This window comes from Euleptes europaea, chromosome 2 (genome assembly GCF_029931775.1).
Source record: "Euleptes europaea isolate rEulEur1 chromosome 2, rEulEur1.hap1, whole genome shotgun sequence".
NCBI classification, from domain to species: domain Eukaryota; kingdom Metazoa; phylum Chordata; class Lepidosauria; order Squamata; family Sphaerodactylidae; genus Euleptes; species Euleptes europaea.
Window position 1 is genome coordinate 86297779 of NC_079313.1, and position 26271 is coordinate 86324049.

Genomic DNA, 26271 nt, shown 5'->3' on the forward strand with positions numbered 1-26271 from the left:
GGAGGGAAGAAGGAGCCGCCGAAGCCAAATAGAAAGAAAGAAAGGGAAAAAGGGCGTTGCTTTGATGGACCTTTCACAGGTCCCCAGCACTCGACCCGGGCACTCCCGCCCCCCCTCGATAGATTGCTCTCCGGCAAAACCGGAGCTGGCTGCGATTCTTTTTGCAAGGCGCAGAGGAAGCAGCTGAGGGGCGGGCGATCAAGTCCACCTAGAGATACCGCGGGGTCTCTTCCTTTCCTCTCTAGCAGCATCAGGCAACGCCAACTGAATCTCGAGCCCTTTTGGCCATCCTCTCGCCAGGCTTTCTTTCTCCAGCGCCGCTTTTGTACACCTCCCAGAAAACTAGACTTTGGGTGGCGGTAAAGTTTGCACGCCTGGCTGTCTCGTTTGAAAGCATCAGAAAAGCCCTTCTGCACACACAAGCCGATTGCAATGGGGGCCCTGGAGGTTATTGGATTGTGTATGCTTTCCTTTCTCCTCTACTCCGGCAACACCATGGCTAAAGCTAGTCAAGGTAAGAATAACCCCCCCCATCTCTCTCTTCCTCCCCCCCCATGTAGATAAGCGACCATCCCTTTAGTTTTTAACCCTTCAAGCAATCTGTGAAATCAGCAAGTACCAGCAAAAATAGCTCACTTCTGAATGCAAATCTTGTTTTACCTTCCCTTTAACATTTAGTTATTGTGTTTGTTACGGATTCCTTTAGAGTCAGTGTTCAAGTATTGGAGAGGGTGTAGGGTTTATTTGGGGAAAGTTCCCCCCCCCCAACAAGAAACATGCTAGCTATAGCCCCCACCTGGACCCCGGATCCGCCATCATTTGCAGGATTAATAATACTTCTGCAACAATTACTGTAAAAACTCTGACCTGCGCATGATTATAGTTATTGAATATGGTAAGTTATTTGAGACATTGAAGCGGTGCTTGAGATACATACAGACATGAATATTCTTAGGGAGGAAGTACATTTTACTTGCATCTACCTGCAAACAGCCTGAAATGAATCTTGCAGTAAGAATACGTTTGTTTTGTTAGTAGGCGCAACACATACAGAGAAATTCTAAGAACACTTCCCTGCAAGTAAGTCACGCTGCACAGACCGGAGTAGGATTCTGAGTAGTTAGTTAGGATGGGTCTCCCAGTCTCTTTATATCTTTGATTGCCATAAGAGTAACATGTCACATCTAGATGAGATTAAATAGCATGCGGCAGAAAAACAGGAGTGAGCAGGGGACTTTTTGTTGTTGTTTAATGAATCAATGTAATAAATCCATTAAATAATAATTATTGTATTTGATCTGTGTGGATTGTATCTTCCTTATCCTTTCTCCTCTAAAGTTTGGAGGGAATGTCAGAGTTCTTGTCTTATCTCTTAAAAAGTGGGTTTCTTAAAGAAAAAAGATTGAGACAGGTCAGACTAAAAAACTACATGAGGTTTTATATTTTTTGGCACAGTTTATAAAGAGAGGACCTAGCTTCACGTAAAGCTTTGTGATTTTAGCTTAGAAAGGAATGCTAAGGTTTTTTCCCTCTCCAATTATCTTTGGTGCATTGCTTTCATATTCTTATCATAATATTTATTTATTAAGGCCTTTTGGGTTTGAATTCCATTGAAGCCCTGGCCTGAAATATGCTAAAATACCAAAGCAAAATTCCATCCTGTAGAGACTTGACGGATACCTTCAGGGAAAGAAGGGGAGGGAGCATGATGTGGATTTGGGCTAGATCCTTGGTTGGTGAAAATTAGCATGTAGAAACTTCTTTGTTATCTCAGTTTCCTGTAGAGGAGAACCAAAATGACATTTCAGTGGAAATGGTTTTTAATTGCTTCAGCTGGGAATCTTGACCTTTTATTTATTTATTGTGAAAGCTAATTTTAACTAAAAGTACTTAGTGATGCATTATTTCCTTCCAAAGCACCTGAAAACTGCAGCCTATCAAATGGGACTTTATTTTGTTGCTTTCAGTGCTTGCTGTTCTTATGAGGAGTGTTTGGGGGAGGGGCTGTGGCTCAGTGGTAGAGCATCTGCTTGGCCTGCAGAAGGTCCCAGGTTCCAATCCCCAGCATCTCCCGTTAAAGGGACTAGGGAAGTAGGTGATGTGAAAGACCTCCACCTGAGACCCTGGAGAGCACTGCCAGTCTGAGTAGACAATTCTGACTTTGATGTACCAAGGGTCTGATTCAGTATAAGGCAGCTTCATGTGTTCATGTGTTTCTTAATGGGAGTGGCAAGTGAAAGCCACAAAAAAAGCTTGGACTTAAGCTTCTTTCTGTTCTTTTGGAAAGTGTTGTGATTATGAATGAAACTTGTATGAAGAAAGCAGTGCACTTACACAGAGATTTATGGAAATAAAGTTGACTTTGAAAGAGTTGCTGATATAGACATGGATGCTAAATTTTGAAAAATCCCCATTAGTAATCATGTAATCTCCAATTTTTAAATGTGAATGGCTTTCATGAGAAGGATGAAACCAATCTTTAAACCCAGTAAATCACAGACATTCTGTCCCTTCAAGATATCACATCCACTTTACTAATAGAGAGAATTTTGTGCAAAGATTTCCTGGATACCAAAATGGGTCCAGGTTAGGGTCAGAAGGAATTGCCAGGGACACTTCCCCAGGTATGCAGGAAAAATGTTTAAAAATACCCCTGGCTATCACCCAACCTTCCTTAAAACCATCAGAGGCTGATGGAAGGAACATATATGCTTCCCTTGTGCTGCTTCTGAACATTGGCAGCAGACACCATTCAGCATGGAGGCACCAGCTGACAGGGTTGGAAGTTAGGCAGACAGGAATTGTTTTATTGCAGCGTTGGGCCTGTAGGGGGGGCTCAAGCAGAGATGCTGGGGTGATTGTCCCAAGTGTCTGCTTCATGGAACCAGGAGATTTACATGTGGAAGCAGGCTTCAGTTTGTGCATGACTTGTTGGATTAGGAACTGTTAAAATCAGGCGCAGTCCATCTGCATTGTATTGGTTTCATTTGGATGCACATCCCTCTGAAATCAACACAGTCTGCATAGATTGTATCTGCATGTAGATTCTCCTTTAGATGTGCACCTGATTTAGTTGCACTTCCTGATCCAGCAAGGGGTACATGCGGAATGAGATGTAATATTTTCTTCTCTTTGGTTTGCATCTCATCTTGCCCTTCCATGAAATTGTTCATAGGTCCATATTTAATATTTAAAATTAAAAATGGGTATATTTAATTTATAGTTTGTTTGTTTTTTAAAGGAGGAATGGAACAAAAGGTAGGAGCAAAATACACAAACAGCTAATTTTTTTTCACAGGTCTACACTTGTTCTAAATAATAGGAGTCCTTAGCGAGCGTAAATCACTATGTGCCACTTAGGCTGTTCTGCAGCAGTAGGATATGTGGCTCTTTAAAATGTTTCTGGAGTATGTTTAGACTACAAGCATACAGAGGAAGCAGTGTCTGTAGTGACCGTGACATTTTACAATAGTCCACTTTGAGAATGGTGGTGGAGAACTCCGCCACTGCTCATCAGTCTTTCTTTAACTTGACATTCCAAGAAAGTGAGCTGCTGAACAAGCCTGCTTTTACGTGGGAATGTTCTCTCAGATGGAATACAGCATGCACCCACTTTCTTGGGGAGCTTCCACATGATGCCCTGCTCTTGCCCCGCATAACTTGTGAGGCTTGAGCAAAGAGAAAACTCCTTGTAAGGGAGACAGAGTGCCAGCTGTAGGCGCCTCAGTGCGGACACTCTTCCAGCAGCCAATCTGGGGGTGAGGTGGATCTTAGCGCTGCTTTCAAAATGGTGATGCTGAGCTCTGGTATTTCTTCCACCTCTTTAGCTCTTTAACAGGGCTTTGATTTAAAAAAACAAAAACCCTGCCCAGCTGTAGTACAGCTGTTGGGGCAGAGGAGGTTTCTGTGCCCCAGTGTCATTTTTGTCTTGTCGATGCTGTTGCGACAAGGAAACAGGAGGTGGGGAGGAGGGGTGCAAGATGTGTGGGGACGGGGTGTGTGGATGCTGTCTGTGGGCACCTCTGTCTTGCTTGCTGCTGCTTGCACAATGGGGGCGACTTTTCCCGCCCCATGCGGAACCAGCCCAGTTTTCATCCGTCCACCACACAAGCATCCATGGCAAGAAAGGTGGAAGTGATTTTAGATGTTGCTATGAAAGAGTCTTGGCCAAGAGAGCGATGCCTACTTATAACTTATAAATGTAAGAATAAACAATTCTTACATTTGCATAGACTGCTGACTTAATCAGAATGTTGCATTATTCCTTGTTGACAAAAGTAACAACATTATGAATTACCCCTTGGTCTGAAAGACAAAAACAGGTTTATTTCAACCATTCTTTTGGCCTCTTTAAAGAGAAGCCTGGATATTCAAGAACAGTTAGGTCTCTGCTGGACAAGTTAGGTCAGTGTTGGAATGGTAGGCGGCACTATTATTAAAATAAATCCCAATATTTTGATTGTGTGTGTGTGTAAGATTGCTAGGCTGAAGATGCTAGCAAAGAACTGTAAGTATTTAAATGACAGTACGTTCTGTTTTCTTTTCATGAACATGGAGGCTAAATGCTCAGAAGTTTGAATGTGCTTCTGTGTTCAACATTCTAGAAAGGATTGAAGACTAAGCCATGATTATGTGAGTCTAACAGCGTATGGGCCCAGAAATCTGAGTTATGTTTGTTTCAGACTTCGTGTGCAAACGTGGGCAGTTCAGTTAGGTTGCAATTCTCAAATCAAATCTCACTGGAACTGCTCCAGTATAAGTGGTTTAATCATTTGATCTCTAGGCCTGAGGCCTAATCTCAAAGAGACTGTAAATGTTGTACCGAGCTTGCAGTTAAGATGCTTTGAGAACATGGAGAGGAGAAGCAATATGAGGCTCATTATTTCTTGATTGTTTATCAATTAAACCTACCAGAAGAGGGGTGCCTGATCTGGATCTGGAAATGAAACTTCATTAGCCACTTGGCATTACTGCTATCAGCATTCCCTCATGATCTGTTTACCAGGTTCTTGTGATCTACTGATTGGTCTAAGGCTTTTGGGAATAACTAATGCAGAAAGAATTTGTCTTTTGTAAAATGGACTGATTGATAGTTCCAGGAGTTGGGGAAAGGTAGTTCATGACATGTAGATTCTGGTATGAGTCATGGTAGATAGGGTTGCCAGGTCCCTCTTTTCCTCCAGCGGGAGGCTTTCGCGTTTGCGCGCGAGCGCACAGCACTTCCAGTTTAGAACCGGAAGTGCCACCTCGTAAAGGGCCTTTACCTCTTAGTTTGGGTGGTAAAGTGGCCCTTTACCACTCAAACTAAGAGGTAAAGGCCCCTTGCGAGGCGGAACTTCCGGTTCTAAACCGGAAGTGCCAAGCGCGGTATGCACGTGTGCGTGCACGTTTGCCCACCGACCCTCAGGTGGTCGACGGGCGAAGGGGGCAATTGCTGGGGGTTTGCCTGCCACAAGCGGGCACCTGGCAACCCTAATGATAGACCATCTAAAGCTCCTGGCTCTGGGGCTGCAAGGAGTGTTTGTTGTTCAGTGCTCAGCTCTCAGGATGAGTCTAATCTACCCCCTCTCATCTTGTTTTCCAGAAAGTTCCTGCCTGTGAGGCTGTCGCCATGGTTATGCCAACCAGTCTTGTTGACAGAACTGCAGTTGGTTCTCTTTAGCAAAGTTATAAATAAGAGTGTTGACACAAATTGTGGTTGTCGGAATATTGCAATCAAGGCACAATCACATGTTTCAGCCTCAGTATTTCTGAGCTGTAAAATGGAAGTGTTAATTGGCTGCCTGTGACCGGGTCGTTGTTGAGCAGTTTTAGGGTTTGGTGTTGGAATTCCTGATGTGTCGTAACTGACATGTGATTGTATACTTGTGTAGTCTGATACTGCCACATATGGCTTAGGTAGTGCAGCAAGTACTTGTGATCAGTAGATAGGGTTGCTCTCCTGGAGCCTATGAAGGGCAGGGTTTTGGGGAGGGGGGACCCCAGCAGGATGGGCAGCACAATCCAAAGGGGGGTAGTTGCAGCGTGCCCTAGGGATGGCGCCCCCGCGCTCCCTTCTCAGCGGCTTGCTGCGCCGCAACCAGCAAACCACACAAGAAAATCCCCTGAAGCCCGTGAAACTGCTGTATGTAGTTCCAAGGGCTGTGCCACCATTTTTGCCGGTGTAAATTTGTGCCGGCAAAAGGGGCTGTTCTCGGTGTGAAAGGGATCAGGGAGATGGCTGTCAATCTCACCCCCAGGAATGCCCTGTTGGCGCGGCCGTGAGCCCCTGCGCTGGAGGTACACTGCTGCGGTGGCTGTGCCAGTGCCTATGCATGGTGCTGGTGTGCCATTCCTTGGCCCTGGCGTAAGTGGCCCAGTGCTGGGGTAAATGCCCATTTGGATGGCGCAAGTGACGTTATGTTGATGCCAAGGTCACATTGCCTCCAAAGCCCCCCTTCCTTAGGATTGCCCTGATCATGCCATAGAATTGCTCCTCCAAATCAGCCATTTTCTCCAGGGGAACTGATCTCTGTAGGCTGGACTGGAGGTCAGTTGTAATTCTGGGAGATTTCTGGGCCCCACCAGGAGGCTGGCAACCCTATCAGCAGATCTCTCGTTTGAAATCTGCCCACCCCTGTATTAACTGATTCTTCAAGCTCTCCAATAAACCATTTTGTAACCCAATTTGAAAGTTGTGTGCTGCTTATTAACTGGGTTTTGTTAATACAAGCAGAAATAAACGTCATATTTTAACACTGGCCTCTGGAAGCCAGGAGGAAACTTCTCTAAGGCCCTGTTAACTCATTACTGCCCACTATAATTTTGTTTAAAATAATTATTGTTAGGCCTATACAGAGACAGTACCATTCTCCTCTAGACCTTCCTCAGATCAGAAACGCCATGGCAACTCCTGTGTATTCAGAAGCAGTTAACAACGCTACATGGGATTTTCCTCTTTGACTCTGACTTCACAATGAAAGTGTTCTGCTAGTAGCTCTTAAATCTATTTTTAGCATATAGATTCTTTTTATACAGACCTTGTGCCAAATGTAGTATAGCTGAAGCAAAATGAGGGTTTGGGTCATTTAGTCAGTAGCAATATCAGAGTACCCAGCTTGCTGGGGGTAAAGGGAAGATGACTGGGGAAGGCACTGGCAAACCACCCCACAAACAAAGTCTGCCTAGTAAATGTCGGGATGTGACGTCACTCCACAGGTCAGGAATGACCCGGTGCTTGCATAGGGGACCTTTACTTTTTAATACCAGTAAAATGAAGAATTCAAATAATTGTTAGCCAATTCTTAAAATAATTAATTTGGCTATGTTTAAATTTTAACACTCCTGTGGAGCACATTTCATTAGAGTTAAAAGGTCTCAGCCTCCCACTGGATTCCATACCTTGCTAGAGGCATTAATGTAGAGAATCATTATGAGGAGCAAGAAGATGTTGAGCATTGATGGGTTTGTGAGATAATGGGTTGGGTTCTTTTAAAGTCAGGATGCACCTGCAGGGCCTAAACCGGGGGAATTTTTTAAAGAATATAATTCACTTGATTGCAGATACATGATGATTTTTTCTTCCCCTCCTTTCTCGCCATCGCTTAGCAGTATAGCCTCTCCCCTTCCCTTTCCACCACCTTTCTCCTCCTCCTCCTGCTTATCTCTCAGAAATCATAGGGGATGATTGTCTGCTGCACCTCTGAAATATGAAATGTAAAACCATAAACATTTCAACGTACAGCAGTTCAAAGGAGGACTTTGATTGAAGACATCTAACATGCCTGTACTTAGATATGAACCGGTGCTGGGAGAGGGGGGAGGGCTTGGAGAAGGTTTAAGAAGTCTGTAACAGCGAAGCAAAGCCTAAATATTCAGACACCTTGAATCAGCCTGTCTTGAGGTGCGTTACTGCCCCAAAGTGTAAGGGCTTATATTGTTTTTTTTTACAAAAAGCCATGCTGGAGCAATCTACATAGGAAAATATTCCAGAATAATTTTAACCTTCATTTTCAAAGTTATAAGTCCCCAGAGAGGTTTAGGAGAAGCTTATGGTGATGGTAAATAAAGTGTTCTCTGTCTTCACAATCTTCAACTAGCTTCAGTGTGTTGGCTGGTCTTCAATTTATGCAGCTAACATCACAGACTTCCCCCCCCCCATCCTGCTGCTTTTTCCAACTGAAAAGAAATACTTTTAAGGATAGTTTTAATTAATTAAAAACGCCACCTAATGGAACAACGACTCCATTTCTTTACAAAAGGACTGTTCACAGCTTTTATAGAACGATAATGAATCCACATGAGGATGCAAGCGCCCAATGCACTGCTAATATATAACTCTTATCTAGTCTGCGGAATTGTGTCCCATTTGAAGAGCAGCCAAGAAGCGGAACTCAAGCAAGGCGATGCGATTAGAAGTTGGCCTGTGCTCTCCTGGCTTACACTGAATTCTGTGGGACGTAATGAGCGGGTTGCAATCTGGAACACAGTGGAAGGGGGTGAAAAGTAGAGTTGGGGAAAGGATTGTAATTCATTTTCATTTCTGTCCTCCCCTCCCCATTAGGCTTGATGAGCCTTAGTAATTGCTTTTTCTCCCATTATTTTGGTAAGGGGGCTTTTGAGGGACAAGCGAGGAGTATTCTATAATCGGTAACCTTGCTAGTGTAAAATGGTAGTGCATGAGACAAAAGGAGAGAGGAAGCTGTTTCTTTTCTAAAACAGACAATTTGTGCAAGTTTGTGGAGTTCTTATGGGATAAGATGAAAATAAGAAAAGAAAATGCAAGTTGCAGTGAGGCATTTAATATTACAAAGCCCAAGTTATAATAGCCAGGATGACCACATTCAACCACAGGTTTACAATGACAGAAATGCCTCTCAAATGCACCCTTTTAAATACAAGGGTTGGCTTCTGCAGACCTCAAAAGAGTAATACTTCATTCTCTGTTTTAATGGGGTTTGGACCTAGTTCATTTGGTACAAATGCTGATCAGTGATAATAGTGTTAATTAAAGTTATATTTAATGATTCTAGTTAATCACAGAAATGGAAAATCAGAGTGGAGTTAGTTCACTGATTCCTTTTAATGGGAGAAACTATGAAACATCATTTGTTGTGGACTTCAAAGACATGCCAACAGTGTAATGCTGTCTCATGATATATGTATAGAAGGTCTGCTATTTCAGTGTAATCATCCACTATAATTACTTTACATAATGTGCCTAAGAGAGAGTAAGGCATGTTCCAACACAATATACCAAGCCTCAGTTCTTTATTTAGCAGAAGATTCTGTGTGGAACTATAGAAAAGACTCTTTCAGGAGAGTATTTTCCAAAGAGATTGTATGGCTCAGCAGATTATGTACTGGCTTCAGTTGTAGCATCTGAAAATATTCCTATGCTAGTATCAGTGGCCTTGGGCAACTCCCTGTTTCAGAGGCTCCATTTTTCCGTTCCAGGCCAATTGATGTGCTAGGTGTGGCTTATGAGCGATGTGTGTATAAACATACCACTCAAATGGCCTTTAGAGGCAGTTTGGCTGATCATCTCTAAATCCTGTCTCTCCAGATAGGCCTGCACCCAATGAATAAGATGGTGCTCAGAAAACATGCTCTTGACCATGGCTGTTACCTGTATGCTAGTCAGGTGTAAATGGAATTTGCTGCAGCTAAACACATGAACTCATGAAGCTGCCTTATACTGAATCAGACCCTTGGTCCATCAAAGACAGTATTGTCTACTCAGACTGGCAGCTGCTCCCCAGGTCTTTCACATCACCTACTTGCCTGGTCCCTTTAACTGGAGATGCCGGGGATTGAACCTGGGACCTTCTGCATGCCAAGCAGATGCTCTACCACTGAGCCACAGCCCCTCCCCTAAAGTGCCTTTCAGAAATGGAAGAGGGACAGTCCTTGTCCATAGGCAATCTAAAAAAAGACATGACTCAAGAAAAGAGGCTAGGAAATGGAAGGTAAGTAAGGAGATGGGGAAGACTTGAGCAGAATTCTTAAGCACTTTTTGAAAATGATGATAGAGTTTCCCCCTGCCCCCTGCATGGTGTCACATGGGCCACTCCAAACAATGAAAAGGGATTTTAGTTCCAATCTAACTATAACTGCTGGCAACAAATTATGCATGAAGTATTGGCATTCCTACTGGCATCAAGACACATCCAGCTAGTTCACTAGGGCTCCGATGAGCATTGAGATACAGGTGAGCATCCGCGTTGCTTGCATGCATTGGTATCTCTTGCTTTACTGTTGTGCTTATTCTTGTGCTAGCTTTCCAGAGGACCAGTTAGGAGTCATCTGTCCCCTCATTCTAGTGTGCAAGGGAGAAAGTAGCATTTAAGTGAAGGGATAGACTAGTCTACATTGTGTGGGGATTACAAGGCTGGCTATATGTCTCAGTGCAGTAGTATGGCCAGGAAGGAAACAACAAATACATTTTGCTATTTCAGTGGTTCTTTAAATGGCTAAAGTGACAGGTGGTGAGTTATGACGGGAGAAGTAGCTTTGCCTCTTTTCAACTTTGTGGATGACATTAATGCTACATGTGTGCTCCAGCACAGCACATAGGAGGAACATACTTCCATCAGGGTAATGATCCATCTACAGAATGGCATAGGGTAGGGCAGTATTGCTTATTTCAAAGACATTGCTGACACTATCCAATCACGTGTGTAACCCAAATCCATGTGGCAAATGCAAGAAAAATGGATGTGGTGGCTAAGGGAAGCAGAGAGCTTTAAAGGCAGACTGATGTGGATGTGATTATATAGCAATGCACTATATTTCTGGACCTGCCATTCTCAATGGCCAGGGACCACTGCTACTCATCATTGGCTGCAAGGGTGACTAAGAGACTGAAAAACAGCTCAGCTAAGCAGTCACGTTTTGCTTCCATGTAGTACAAAACAGGTAGCCACACCAGTTATTTGGTTGTAGGACACCTTCCTTTCTTGCTGCCCCTCCATGGTGCACAATGTTGTATATAGCTATTATATAAATACAGATCATATTAATGTCCCAGAAGGCATTACTATGATGACAGACCCATCCCGTGCTTTCTCTTAGCTGAAAATCTCCATAAATCTCCCCCATCCCTGTAATCATTTAGAAATAAATCCAGAGCTTTACATTCCACAGAAAATTGGCCCTCACAAGCCAGGTTCTTTGGGGATGCCCCAAGAATGCACCCCAAGCTCTTTAAAAGCATCTCTGGAGAAGGGCGAGGTAAGAGTTCCAGTTTTTCTGACAATCTTTCAGACAAAGAAATGTGTTGTCTTTTGACCAGACTCTCTAAGTGCAATACAAATTGCCTTAGCAAGCTCCTTCCTCTTCGTCCTTGCTGAGCTGTGAGCCAAACACAGTGTACCACAGTGTATAAGGTGGTTATTAGTGCACTGGTAAAAAGGGCTACTGAAGTTATAAAGCTTTAATTTGGCATTAACTCAAGTGGAAACTCTGCAAGGCTGCCAACAGCTACACATATTCACATTCACAAATATTAGGAAAAAAAACTGTTAATGTATATTATATTAAATTAAAAATAAAATTAACTTTTAAAAACATTTGGAGTTCTTTTGGACTAGAGAACATTATGGATTATTTTTGTTTAGTTTTAAATTTTTACTAGCTGCCTAGTACCCATCCCTCCTTTATAATATTTGACTGGTGCGTTAAACTTAAAATACAGGAGTTAAAATAGATGGAAGGGAAAGTGATCCATATCCAAGCAAATTTAAGAGTCAATATGACTGTAAAGTGGAATATTTTCCCCCCTGTGTGCTTGAGTACAGCAACTAATATGAGTCCTAAATCCAGTTTACACATGTATTATAAGAACCTGAAATATCCCTGTCAGTGCTGATCTCATTGCAGTAGCCACATTAGTCCAAAGCAAAACCCAAGTCAAAAGCCATGTAATGCCTTTCATCCCAAACAAAGCTTATACCCTGCCAGAAATTTTGTTAGTCTTTAAGGTACTACTGGACTCTTAACACCCCATGGGCCCTATTGGGTCAAAAAATGGTGTGTGTGGGATGAATGAAGCTTATTCTTCCCCCATGCCATGGTCCTGATTTGAATTGGGCCCCTATGGCACTTGGGAAATCAGTTCCCTTCAGCTGCCATTTGACCGAGGCCAATGAGAGTGGTGATCCAACTCGTTAAAAATGTAACATCTAGTTTAGCCCTAAGATTATGCAACATGTGATCAGAAATATGTAGCTCTGTGCCATGTACCCTATTGTCTGATTGACAATTCACATGCTACAAAGGCCACATGTTGCCTACGTGGACTTCCGATGGTTGGGTTCTGGAAGTTCTTCAGTGGGAACTAAATTCCCAGGCATGCATTTGCTTGAATTCAGATTGGGACCATGGCATGCAGGGTGTGAGTGCTTAAGTCTCTCCCTCTCTGTGCCATTTTCCTGACCTGGAATGACCACTGGAGCTACACTTAAGTGGCAAATAGTGGTTCTCCGAGGCTGTTTCAGGTCAGCAAAATGGCAGTGGGGAAGGTTTAAGTCCCAGTCAGAATCAGTCCCACACATGTCTAGGGATTAAATTCCCAATGGAAATTCCCAGCATACATCTAATTAAAAGTCCTTGTGGCGGCTGGGTGCCAGACATAAGGACTCTGTAATTTGTGAATGGACCCTGAGATAGGGGCTTTTATAATGCTTGGAAAGCTGTGCTGTGACTCTGCAGGCATGGCTGGAAGCAGATGTGTGTGTGTGTGGGGGGGGGGTCTCTGTCTTTCAGACCCATTGAATTCAGTGGGAGAGTTTATAATTGTGCCAGTGTTTTTGCTGATATAACGTTGTACTGGTGTCAGAGGTAGGATGTAGACTGAGGCCATTTAGGCTGCAATCCTGAGAATACTCTCCTAAGAATAAGCCCCAATGAATTAATTAGGACTAGCTTCTGAGTACTGCTTGGGAGTACTTCCTTAGTTAATATCGTCAGTCCTCCTCCTCCCAGCATGCTCTCCATTTCTGGTTCCTATGTTGGTGTGGCATTGGTGTTGCACTGTGTTTTGTCTTTAGATACATCAGCCTGTCATCAGTCTGCAAGTGTGGGGCTTACTTATTATCCTAAGCGGTTTACAGACTGGCCTTAGGCTTGTGTGGTTATTCACCTAACTGGTCCAGCTAAACATTATTCAGACCTCTTTCCCTTTTCCCTGTGTGATGCTGTAAATAGCCACCAGTTGAGCTGAAGGGGCTAGGAATCTGGGATTTGATGGATACTCATGTATGTGAATGTACATCCCTTCTTTCTGCTTCAGTTGCTCAGCATCTGATTCTAAGTGGTGCTTTCTGTAAATGTTTGGCGTCACAGTACCAATTCACATCACAAAATTGGGAAGAGTAGGCTCATATGGGAAGAGTAGGCTCATATAGGCCATTTGTGCAGGGCTATTTCCCCATGCTCACCCCAACCAACTGCTTCGGGGCTTCCTTTTGATTATGCATGCCTTTCCCGACCATCAGAAATCGCCTCGCCCCCCCCCCCGCACATTTCCGTGCATTTTGCCCGTGTTCTCCGGATTCTGATTAACAGACCCGAAGCAGTCGGCAGGCTGACCGCAAGGGAAACAGCCCTGCATAAATGGCCTTAGTGCTTGGATTCATATAGTTTGTGCTTGCTTCGTCTTATGCCCAAGCTGTAACCGAATTTCTGTTCATTGTGCTACTGCTTAACCCACTTTCAGCAACTTTGCAGTAAATATTTGGCCATAGTGTAGGAACTGAGAGTGAAAGCAGCTGTAATTTCTGTTCAATTTTCCATAAAATATGTATAGTTTTTTTGATTGTACACTTCATTAGGAATTTCACAGGCTTACAGGTATATAAGTCAAGACAGCTGTACTGTAATTTTATTTGCTTGGTGTTACACTGATTTTCCTAGTTTTTTTTTTTAATTTCTACTTCTGTTCATATTGGGATGACTGTATGTTTAAAGTACACAGAGTTCTAGGGAGCCTCTGTCCAAAAGAGTTTGACTTTCCAAAGCCAGCCAAAGTAGGTTCAAGTGGGAGAAAGACATTTTCTTCCACTTAGTTCACTTACTCTGCTCATGGTGTTGAAAAATTCCATTGATTTAGGAAGATGAACTCATAGGTATGTTTTATCTTCAAAACCATTGATTTCAAGAGCCCACTAACTCAAGGCCTTGTACAGATGTCAGTGAAGAAGATTGTAGCATGTTTACCCTCATAGGGATCTGGAATGCTTCCCTCAGTCAATGCAGTGGGTCAGATACTAGAGCCATTCTAACTCTGGCAAAAAGATAACTGTTGGTTTAGTCTGCAGTTAAGATAAATGCAGACCTTGTAGCACCCAAATGACATGCAAGTAGGGTTGCCAACTGCCAGGAGATCTCCTGCTAATTCAACTGATCTCCAGCCGATAGAGATCAGATCATCTGGAGAAAAATGGCCGCTTTGGCAATTGAACTCTATGGCATTGAAGTCCCTCCCCTCCCCAAACCTCGCGCTCTTCAGGCTCGGCCCCCAAAATCTCCCGCCGGTTGAGAAGAGGGACCTGGCAACCCTACATGCAAGTAATACATAACATCATTAAAATTAATGAGAACCCGTCCATTTTTTGTAGGCTTTGGGTCAGGAGGCAATTACATCCCAAATAGCCATTAAAGAGAGGAAATCTGCATGCAGCATATCTGAGAAGAAGAAGAAGAGTTGGTTTTTATATGCCGACTTTCGTTACCACTTAAGGGAGACTCAAACCGGCTTACAATCACCTCCCCTTCCCCTCCCCACAACAAACACCCTGTGGGGTAGGTGGGGCTGAGGGAGCTCTAACAGAGCTGTAACTTGCCCAAGGTCACCCAGCTGGCTTCAAGTGTATGAGTGGGGAAAACAACCCAGTTCACTAGATTAGACTCCGCCATTCATGTGGAGGAGTGGGGAATCAAACCCAGTTCTCCAGATCAGACTCCACTGCTCTTAACCGCTACACCACGCTGGCAAGTTTGGGAGGACCCTAGCATAAAGCCTAAGACTGAAGGCGAATTCACACATGCCACTTGAAGCACTTGACAGCCCTTCTGTTATTGGTGCACATGGGAGAAAACCATTAAGATTAATATGAATGTGCTTGTACCGGTATGTGTATTAAAAAACACAGAGAAAGGCATTTAAATGGAATTGTACTAGGTTTCTGAATTGATTGATGGCCATGTGGCAAGGCTCATTTACAGTTGTTTTGTAACCTTCCTTTACACATGATTACAGTCAGGGTGTCAGAAAGCCTGCATGGGGGCTACAGTAGTTCTGCAGCTGTGGCCTTACTCTTAATGTTCACCAGGAAATCAGAACTGCCATGAAAATTGATAAGGAAATGTATGTGCTATTTTCAGAATTACATATCCTTTTTTCAATTATATTTCTCATCTACACAAATATAGTTAATGCTTTCCTACCCTTTCCCCAGCAGATATCCTCAGGGAACTGTAGAAGGGTAGAATGGCAGCCAGTAGCAAAGTTCACTATTGTTAATGGCTGTTCAGAAGAGATGGAAATTAAATATTCCTTTCATTGTCCAAGTGCAGGTGGATGCAGTGTCAAATCATTAAGGCTGGGTCTCTTTGTTCAGAGGCCCTTTCAACAAGAAGCAGTTTAGATTCAAACTGGCAAGTCCCACCCTTCTGTCTGTGGTCGGTTAAGGCTTGTTCGCAGGCCTGTGATACCTGCAGTAAAGGTCTGCTCAGTGCCAGAGGTGATTTGCCGAGGGACAAGATGCCACTGTCCATCTTCAGGCCTTTGCCAAAGTCTGTACAAGTTCTAAATCTGCCTTGGGCCAGAAAGTGGAGCCTGTGGCTAGATGTGGGCAGTAGCAACCGCTTTGAAGCGGAAGGAAAAGGTTAGAGGGTGCTGCATATCCTGCTGTGAGCATTTAGTATTTAACTTATGAACCTTCAACCACAGCCTCACTCATGGGATACTGGCTTAATAATTTCCAAGGGTCTGGAGCCTCTCCCATTTAGTGGCAGGCTCTCTGTGAACCCCTAGTCTTATTTAGAAAATGTGGTCACAGGGATTTCTGTACGGTCTTGTATGGAAGTCTTGGATCTATTCCCAAGAGTAAGGAAATTCGACTCAAGTTAGAATTTACTTTTGTATGGGCTGCTGCCTCCCCACCCCCGTGATATTATCACACATTTTAAATGTTAAAAATTATGTCAGTGCAGGTGTGTTGGTTATAAATATATCTTGCATTGATTTGGCATGCAAGTGCACAGGGAACAGCTTCTTGTTTATGCCACTGTAAAAGAATAACTCAGGGAAGGGACCTGTCCCTTTCTCCTGATGTGATATAACTAGAATTGCCATAACTCCAAACTGGGCAGCTTAATTTGGATCTTTTGCAAATTCAACCCACTGGTTCCTAATAAACCCCAAATCTCTTCCCTCTCCCCTCTTAAAAGATGCCTGCCATTTATACCTGGTCAAAAGCCCTGAAGAACAAGCAAGCCTTGTATTGCCTCCTGAAGATGTCCAAGGAGCAGGCTCCCCTCCCTCCTCAGGGAGGCCATTTCACAGAATAGGAGCCGTGGTGGGAAAGGCCTGGGCTCTGGTTGATGCCAGACTGTAGTTGGCACACAGGGCCTTTTAGATATGTGGGTCCCAGGTCATGAAGGGCTTTAAAGGTCACAACCAGCACCTTGAACTGAACTCGGAAACAGACTGGCAGCTCTTTCAAACTGGGCAACATGTTCCTTACAGCTAGCCGCATTTGGGACCATGTGTAATTTTCAAGGTGTCTTCAAAGGCAGCCCCATGTTGAATGCGCTGCAGTAATCACACTGTGAGGTTACAGATGCATGGATCAGGGTGGTCAAATCTTCTGAGTCTGGGTAACAAGGGAGTTTGTGAATCAGATGCAGTTGATAGAAGGCTGTCCTGGCCACCACGCCAACCTGCTTTTCAATAGCAAAGCAGGGCCCATGAACGCCCCCAAGCTCTTAATATGTTCAGAAAAAGCCAACTCCAATCCATCTTGGACAAGTGGATTCAGTCCTTCTAGAATATCAGCCCTCCTGACCAGCGTTACCTCATTCTTGTCTGGATTCAGTTTCAGCTTGTTCTGCCTTAGCCATCTGACCACAGCCTCATTGGTTCAGAACTAAGACAAGTGCATTTGGAGGCTTAGATAATAAACTGTACAGCTTGGTGTCAACTGCATATTGATAGAATGCCATGGCACACCAAAAGATAAGTCCTACCCAGCTCTTTCTGCTATACTCTAGCAAGCACAATGGAAGGTGTCTTTATCTGGCATTTCATTCTAGAAGTGTGCATTCGGCTAAAGCCGAACCGGAAAAAAGCCCGAAAAATACGTTCATACACTGGTGGTTCATGTTGGAAAGAAACTGCCTTTCTGCTGGCAGATAGAAGCTAAACAACATGACAGCAAGACCAAAATCCAGATATTCTGGGTACAACATCTGTAGGCCTTGAAATCGAGGCAGTATAAGGACCTGTGTGTGCCCAGAGTCACCAAGTGCAATCAGAAAAGTCTATCCAGAGAACAGGACAGGAACTGCATGATACTTGGCTGGCAGATTATGCAGTGAGTAGCAGACTCAGTCTTGGAAAAAACATGTACTTGGATCCAGTGATGCATGAGCAGAAACATAAACCGACTTAGCACAGTTCCTCTTGCGCAACATCTTGTGCAACACATATTATTTTCCTCCTTACGTATTATAGTGCTGAGAAATTGGTTGAGCAAGAATTTGTGCAAGTGGAAATGTAATTGGGGATACCATGAGTTTGACTGTGGACTTTTCCTTATGTTTCTGCTTGTGCAAGAGCTCTAGCGCAAGTAGACATTTTGCACTGCATCCAACCCACTGGCTACTGTACAGCTGATCACAAATAAGAGGTGCCAGTTCCGCTAAGTGTACTTTGCTCCAGTGCAGAGGTCGCATCAAAGTCTTTCAATATAGGCAGTCCAATGAAAAGTTGGTCTCATAGCAGGACCAAGGCTAAGCAGGCAGTGAGCATGGAAGACCAATAGTAGGAGTAACAAAGATACTGCATCTGAGTCATTAAAGGTCAAATGACATGTGACAAGGATAGACCTGTTTGTTTCAGTCTAAGGGTGTGCTCAGGCTGGGAGTTATGTGAATGGAGTTCCTAGCAGGTTTTTCTTTAAATAGTAGGTATACAGGGCAGGGTCTAGACTAGGACCATGATGTTATGGCAGGGATTGGTTTAAGCCTCCTCCCCCCACTTTTTCCTGACCTGAAATGGCCTTCAGAACTACAGCTTCTCCCAGTGAATAACACAGGTATTGACTGATATGTGTGTATGTTTGCCCCAATAGGGATACCAGTAGCAATCAGGAGAAAATAAGGCCGTACCGGTAGGCAGAAAAAGACAAAGGAGATCAAGATGAGAGGTAGAGAGTTTATTTAGCTCTTCTAGATCCCTACATGTTTCACAGTGTGCTTCGTCAGGGGATCTTTGACAGAGATCTCTATAGAAGATCCTCTGACAAAGCACATTGCAAAACACATAGGGATCTAGAAGAGCTAAATAAACTCAACCTTGCACCTTGCTCTCTTTTGTCTTTTCCTGCTCCAAGAGGACCAACAGTGGCTCTGCATGGCCATTTTCAGGTTTGGATAATAGCATGGAAATAAAGGCCAAAACCTCCTCTCCCCTTGCTCTGGCACCCCAATCCAAACCAGCAGCCCTGTACACCAGCTATTGAAAGGAAAAGGAAAGCTGGGAACTCCATTCATAGAATTCCCTGTGTTACATCTGGTTTAGCCTTGTCTGAACAAATCATATATCAAGGAGGGTGGGGATTCCATTTTTAGAGCCAAAGGGTGTGCAGGTAAGAGGTGCTGATCCCCTCCCACATTCACTTTATCCTTGTTTAATCTGTTATCTCAAAGCATTTTTCTCCTCAATTGAGCTCTGATACCACAAAAGATCCCAGCTGGGAGAGAAGTGCTTGGGGGGAGGGACTATGGGAAGGTGAGAGATGGGTGTGTGAGGGTGGTTCAGCTCTCTCCCCTGTATCCTGTTTTTGGTTTAAAAATTGGACCTCTCCACAATTACCTTGGTATATCCATGATTGGAACAGAACCGAATTTAAACGAATAGGTCTGCTGCTATCACATCTTGTTTGATCCTTAATTAGCTATGACCTAAGCTAAAGGTGGAGCTACATGTTATGGATAGCTCTGTGATTCTTTTTTCTTTTTTTTTTGGAAGAACTTCGTTGGTTTTTCCCACAAAATGCATCCATTGTAGCTGCTGTTTTAAGGTGAAGGATAAATGTGAAGGAAGAGGGTTTTTCTTAACCCTCCCATTGAAAATGTCCACCCCAAAGCTGCTTGCATATATTTGGCCCTGTGGTAGTAAAAACAACTTGAGGGTGACAGTTCTCAGGGATTTGAAATTCAATCGCCAGTGTATTGATGACACTCAGCTCTCTCTTTTCCATTCAGATTTAGGGAAGCAGTGGAAATGTCTGTCCTTTTTGTGAGCTATTATGGCTAATGCTCATCAAAGGGGTCTTAACAGCCTTTTCCTATTCACACTTACTTGCAGGAACACACAGTTTAAATAAATGGAGTATGCTTCCAAATAAGCATGTTTAGGATCACAGTAATAGGGGGGGATTATAAAACACACTAAAATACTTTAAAACTTAGAATGCATCACTTGGCATTATGGATAACATGGGGCTGAAAATTAGAATTACTAGCCAGAATACTTTTACTAGCTAACTATAGATCCAAGGAAACGTAAAACGCTATTTGTGACACTTTTAAAAATGGCCTTAGAAGCTGATCTTTTTTTCAACTGCCAGTTTGTTTTGACTTCAGTGTATGTGGTAAAATATGAATCTTGGCAACGCTACGAGTCACCTCATAGCAGTATAGCAGTCTAGCCCTATTATCAGGCCAAATTACCGTTTCACAATGCCGCTTTACCACCAGACCAGGAAGTGAGTCTTCAACAAAAAGTTGAATTCAGTTTTCTTCTCCCTATCGTAAATCTTTTCATGTCTCCAGTGGTTTGGGTCAGATTGTAATTCTTGATTGATGATCCAGGGATGTGGCGGTTTCCCTGGGCTATGGTTGATGTAAAATAACAAATATGAATACATTGTGTAAATATTTGTACAGTACAAACATATGTACTGCCTTGCTGATACAAATTAAAGGTTTGTCATAAAATGTACTGGAATGATAAAGAGAATAGCAGGGGTGCATTAACAACATTTAGAGTTTTCTCTTTTTAATACATGATATCTTTTTTTGCTTAGGTAACAGTTACATTCATGACTGCTGCTTTGTGTGTGTGTGTTAAGTGCCGTCAAGTCGCTTCCAACTCATGGCTACCCTATGAATGAAAGTCCTCCAAAATGTCCTATCTTTGACAGCCTTGCTCAGATATTGCAAATTGAAGGCTGTGGCTTCCTTTCAATCCATCTCTTGTTGGGTCTTCCTCTTTTCCTGCTGCCCTCAACTTTTCCTATCATGACGGTCTTTTCCAGTGATTCTTGTCGTCTCATGACATGACCAAAATACGATAGCCTCAGTTTAGTCATTTTAGCTTCTAGGGTCAGTTCAGGCTTGATTTGATCTATAACCCACTGATTTGTTTTTTTGGCAGTCCACGGAATCCGTAACACTCTCCTCCAACACCACATTTCAAAGGAATCTATTTTCTTCCTATCAGCTTTCTTCACTGTCCAGCTTTCACACCCATACATAGTAATAGGGAATATGATGGCATGAATTAATCTAGTCTTGGTGGCCAGAGTCACATCCTTACACTTCAAAATCTTTTCTAGCTCCTTCATGGCTGCCCTTCCCAGTCTCAATCTCCTTCTAATTTCTTGGCTGCAGTCTCCCTTTTGGTTAATGGTGGAGGCAAGGAATAGAAAGTCTTGAACAATTTCAATTTCCTCATTGTCAACCTTAAAGTTGTGTAATTCTCCTGTAGTCATTACTTTTGTTTTCTTGATGACTGCTGCTTTATAGTTCCTTATAGCCCAGGCTTGCCCAATCTCGTCAGATCTCAGAAGATAAGCAGGGTTGGCCCTGGTTAGTATGTGGATGGGAGACCACCAAGAAATACCAGAGTCTCTACACAGAGGCAGGCTGTGGCAACCAACCTCTGAACACCTCTTGCCTTTAAAACCCTGTGGGGTCACCATGTCAGCTGTGACTTGATGACACTTTCCGCCACCATCATAGTGGAAAATGATCAAGCCTAGAATGTTGCTGTGGATTCCTCGTTGGACAACAGTGTTGGCTTTAATGTGGCTCTATGACAGGCAGGAAATTAAACAGGTTAAGATTTTCGCAGGACCTCAACCCAACAGTTAATGTTGAATTTCTTTCTGTCACGCAGCTGCTAACAGCATCATGGGTGGGGGGGAGTGACAAGGCTAAATAAATTTTTGTCTTGGGCTAAACTGATTTTTTTTTTAATGGCTGAAGAGATCATTATAATCATTGAGGCTGTGTTCCTGCATACAACAAGCCATGAAACCCAACCCACACAATTAGTGGTTCCTGAATAACCAGGCCATGAGATGGAACATATCCCAAACACAAGATCTGTGGTTTAAAGCCATCACTGTGGAAACTCTCCTACATAAGCAGTTTAAGTAGGTTTGTTCAGTCATGGCCTTGGTTTTAGAACCTTTATTATTTTTTTCTTTTGAAGTTCCATTCCAGTTAGTTACACTTATTTGGGTACTCTTTCTGGAATAACATGAGGAATAGACTGGCTAGTTTTCTTCTACTTTGAATAAGAGACCCCTTACTGTTGGGGAGCTGATCCTTACCCACATTCTTTGAAATCTGATCTCTCATCCTATGTCTTTTTCTTTTCTTTGAGATTTCCTAGTAGCTATTTAAAGTGATATTTTCAGAAGCTGAAATTGCTGGTACAGAACAAAAAATACTAACAGTCTATTTTCCTGCAAGCTCAATCCAAACCAAGAGATCAGTTTAATAGATTTTGGTAAATTTGAGTTCTTAGATAGCCAAGAATGAAATGACATATGTTCACATTGTTCATCGACCACAACATCAAGTGATGACTGGCATGTGTGGCAGTCATTATAGATCATACACTACAAAGTGGAGTCCACTGTTCTTCTGAGACATATAGTTAAAATATCATTAGATAATGAGTGATTTAAAACGTATGTTTGAATTAGCGCTAGTGAATTTATTTCTGATGAGTTCAGAGCAACTTGTATATAGTTTCATTGTGGGTCTCCCATTGTAGAGGGCCAGACCTGCTTGACCACATGGGTTATTTAGTGCTGGAGGGAAACAGGTTTTTCCCCCGCCAGTTCCCACAGGGTTGTGGTGCATTCATGCACCTCCTCAGATTTGCCCAACTTTTCTCTGACCTTCCCCAAATGTGCTTTGCTGCAAAGTTTTGGTAAATATCAAAGTACAGCCTGAATAGCTGCTGTGTGGGTGGGAGAATTTGGATTTTTCTGGTCCTGCCCCTACAGCAACCATTTCTCTGTCCTTGTGTTGTCCATTTCTCTGTCCTTGTGTTGAAATTTAAAAATTTTCAAAATGTAAGACTCTAGCCTCTTTTTTTTTTTTGCAGAGAGATCCCTTTCCCCATATATCTATATACGCTAGAGACTTACTATTTAAAAAACAGAGCAATAATTCAGAGAACTTGATATACAGATTATTATGTTATAATAATATGTGACTGCTGATTTTAAAAAGGGTGGGGGGGGTGGAATGGTGACTGCCAGGGGTTTGGGGCAGGGAAAACGTGGAAGCCCCATTGCCTCTATGCTGTATTGGCAGTGGTTGGAGCAACAGAGAAATTCGCAAGCTTGTCCCAGTGTGGAAAACATCTTTAGCAGCAATATGGATCTTTTGACTAGTCTCTGGGCCTTAGGACTTTAAGACTGTAGGTCTTACATGAGACACTGGTGATGCCTAAATTGGGATTTACACCCAAGAGAAAAAAAGATGTAAAATCCATTTCTGGCAGGACTCTGTCTATTAAAAAGCCAGGCATCACCAGCTCTCTGTCCAATAATAGCCATCATGTTGGTTGCTGAAGGACATGGAGAGAAGACATGGGTAAATCACTGTACTACGGAAGCTTAGAAGGAGGCAGATGAGCAAACATTGTAAAAAATCTCAGTAGAAGGAAGATTAAGCTTGCCTGTTTAGGAGATACCAAAGATATAACCAGCACTAACACTGACTTCTTGCTATTCTTGTAGAATCACTAAATAGTACTACTGAAAAAGACATTAAGGGGGTTACCGCACTTGTATTCCCAGCGATGTATTAAGAGTTTGAAAACGTCATAAAAAATACTGTTCGCACTTTGTTTGGCCCCTTTAGCTGTGAAGACGTCTTCCAACCATTTATAAGCTGTGGTATCCAAAAACCCTTTTAAAGCGATGTTTTTATAACATTTTCAAACTCTTAATACATCGCTGGGAATACAAAGTGCGGTAACCCCCTAAAATAATCTAGACTAGCACTGTGCAACGAAGCAGGACCCTCCATATCAAATCATTCTAAAAAGATTACTCCCTTTGACAGAAAAACGCCGAACGTGGTTGTTCAAATTATGTACTAGAAGCAGAGAGTAGGAAGAACCATAGTCTGTAGCACAAGGAGGATGTTTAACATGACAAAGATGCAGTCCTATTCCTGGAATATTTTTTTTTAAATACTTTTTCTTTAATTTCCTGTTTATATGACACTCACAAAACAATCTCACTGTGTGTAGTGTGAGGCATGCCTAAGCTCTTAGACGTGGCTACCTGCAAATAGGATCAGGCTGAAAAACTTTATTTTTAAATAAAGAAAAATGAAAAATAAGACATCCTGTTTTGTTGACATATTTAGTATCCAGTATAAATGTTTTTCATATTTTAACTTGTATAAAATACCATAATTTAGCATATAATGATCACTGTATTTCATTTAATGATGGGATCTTAGTAACCTTCCTTAGCCAAGCTGTCAAACTGACTAATCTCATTATCTCCCAGACTTTTGAAGTCAATACCTTTTATCTAACTTTGATTGTACTTTGCAATGTTTGGCAACAGTTAATCTTACAGTCGCCAAAAGATTCATCACTGATTCATACAACCTTTCTGATAATGCATTTTTGACAGAATTCATTAGGTATGTGAGTGGATCAAATGGTTGGTATTTAATTGTGTAATAAATTTTTGAGAATTTATTACGCATCTTTACCACTGATATAAATATCAGCTTTTCTAGTGCACTGCTAGTTTTTATAGGGCAGTGATGGCGAACCTTTTAGAGACTGAGTGCCCAAATTGCAACCCAAAACCCACTTATTTATCGCAAAGTGCCAACACGGCAATTTAACCTGAATATTGAGGTTTTAGTTTAGAAAAAACAACACATACATTAACATCTTTTGCCTTAAAAGAAAAACACAATAGCAGAGCTTTCAATGATACAAACAACTTTTTATTGAAAGGTAAGTTTGCATTTGGCATGCTTTTGAACAATTAATGTTTGTTCAAAGCCCCTAAGCTGGGTGGCGGGGAGTCCAGAGAAGGGGGGGGGCTTTGAACTGCTCCGCAGCGCAGAGCAGTTCAAAGCCCCCGACGCCCAGCTGGGCCGCAGGCAATCCAGGGAGGGGGGGGGCTTTGAACTGCTCCGCAGCACTGAGCAGTTCAAAGCCCCCGCCGCCCAGCTGGGCCGCGGGCAGTCCAGAGAAGGGGGGACTTTGAACGAAGCAGTTCAAAGCCCCCACCGCCCAGCTGAGCCGCGCGTGCCAGCAGAGAGGGCTACACGTGCCGGAGTCGGCACACGTGCCATAGGTTCGCCAACACAGTTATAGGGATTGACTTGTAACACAAGCAGGTGATTTCAGTAAAACAACCCGAACTACACGGTGAAAAAGAATGCCCACAAAATGAAGATGGTTACAAATTTTTCTTACTTTTTTAGCAGTGAATTAGCACTTAAACTTGTGAACATCCTGAATAATTCATACATTGCTGGTACTAAAACTTGTCCACTCTCATGTTATATACTCCACCTGTGTTTTTGTAGTCTGTAAGTGCAATTTGTAAAGGCACAGGAACCTTGTTGGCACAAGAGTGTTGGCCACCTCTTTGTCTCCTTCCTGTCCAGATTCCTGAAGGTGTTCAATAAATATGTGTATTGTCTCATAGGTGTGTCTCTGATTGAGGTTCACTAGATAGGGATCAGCTCCCACATCCTGCCTCTAACTCTCCTCAGGTGACTTACCCTGAGAGAGGGCTGAGGGGTTGTCCAACACTTACACAGGCATGCTTTTGCAAGGAGGAGTGGGAATGTCTTCAGATGGTGCTTACCCCTCAGATCGCTGCTGGCATCCAATAAGCCTTGCAGTCTGCATGATTGGGAGAGAGGGAACCAGACAGATAGAATGCAAGTGTTTCTGGGATGGGTGAGGACATGTGATGGTAACAAACTCATTAAGTGCAACAGGGGAATGGGGCATTGCTAGTTAAAATGACTGGTTTGTGTGGCTGCCAATCAGCAAGGGTGGTGCTACCTTGGTGTCTGTGTCTGATGGTACAAAACCTCAGCTGCGCCCAGACTCCTCCTAGGGCCAACTGGGAGCTAGCTCCGTGTGGTTTTGCAGCTGGATACCCTGGGCATGCTCTATTCGTGCCTTCCTACTGTGCTATGCTGTTCTTTACATTCTGCCTTGTCCCAGTATATGTAACTGGTGTTGACACCACAGCTGCTGGGGAATGCCTTGTGCACTATGCAGTGTCTTGTTCCTGTATGCGCATTTGGGTATATGGTTAGGGGATTACTACTGAGAGTTTGAGGTGTGGGTTGTAGTCTGGCCTCTTCTGTCTCTTTTGGTGCTGGGCAAAAGGTGGTCATTGCCTCACTGCCAGTACTCCCTTTAGAGGGATCCGAACTCATGGCACTGCTGTTTGCTGCATGCATGCTCATCCCTAGTGAGCTAGTGGGCATTTGACTGGGGTAGCTACTGTGAACGGGTGGTTGTGCATTCTCTTGTTGCTGCCATGGGGTTTGCGTGCCACTTGCCTGGCAAAAAGCTGGTGTTTCTGAGGCATTCTTCTGGAACTGTGTAAGGGAAGGGGGTCTTGGACAATCTGTCAAAGCTGATGCTGCAAAGGCACGAGGGTGGTGTGACTGGAGTGGCCATCTTTCCTTTCCTTTGTATGTAGCTGGAAAATGGGAACGTGGTTCCAGAATATCTATGGTGAGACCACACTTGGA

General features: G+C 43.1%; 1 protein-coding gene across 5 annotated transcripts in view; it reads left to right on the forward strand.

The window, feature by feature from the left end:
* The first annotated feature begins 353 nt into the window (after positions 1–353).
* Positions 354–26271, forward strand: part of SCUBE3 (signal peptide, CUB domain and EGF like domain containing 3) — a 127606-nt gene continuing 101688 nt past the window's right edge. For all 5 annotated transcript variants that reach the window (XM_056844024.1, XM_056844027.1, XM_056844026.1 and 2 more), the window contains exon 1: positions 354–514. In XM_056844024.1, coding sequence (XP_056700002.1) covers positions 433–514 — 82 coding nt within the window. In that variant the 5' untranslated portion in view covers positions 354–432. The remainder of the gene's footprint in view (positions 515–26271) is intronic.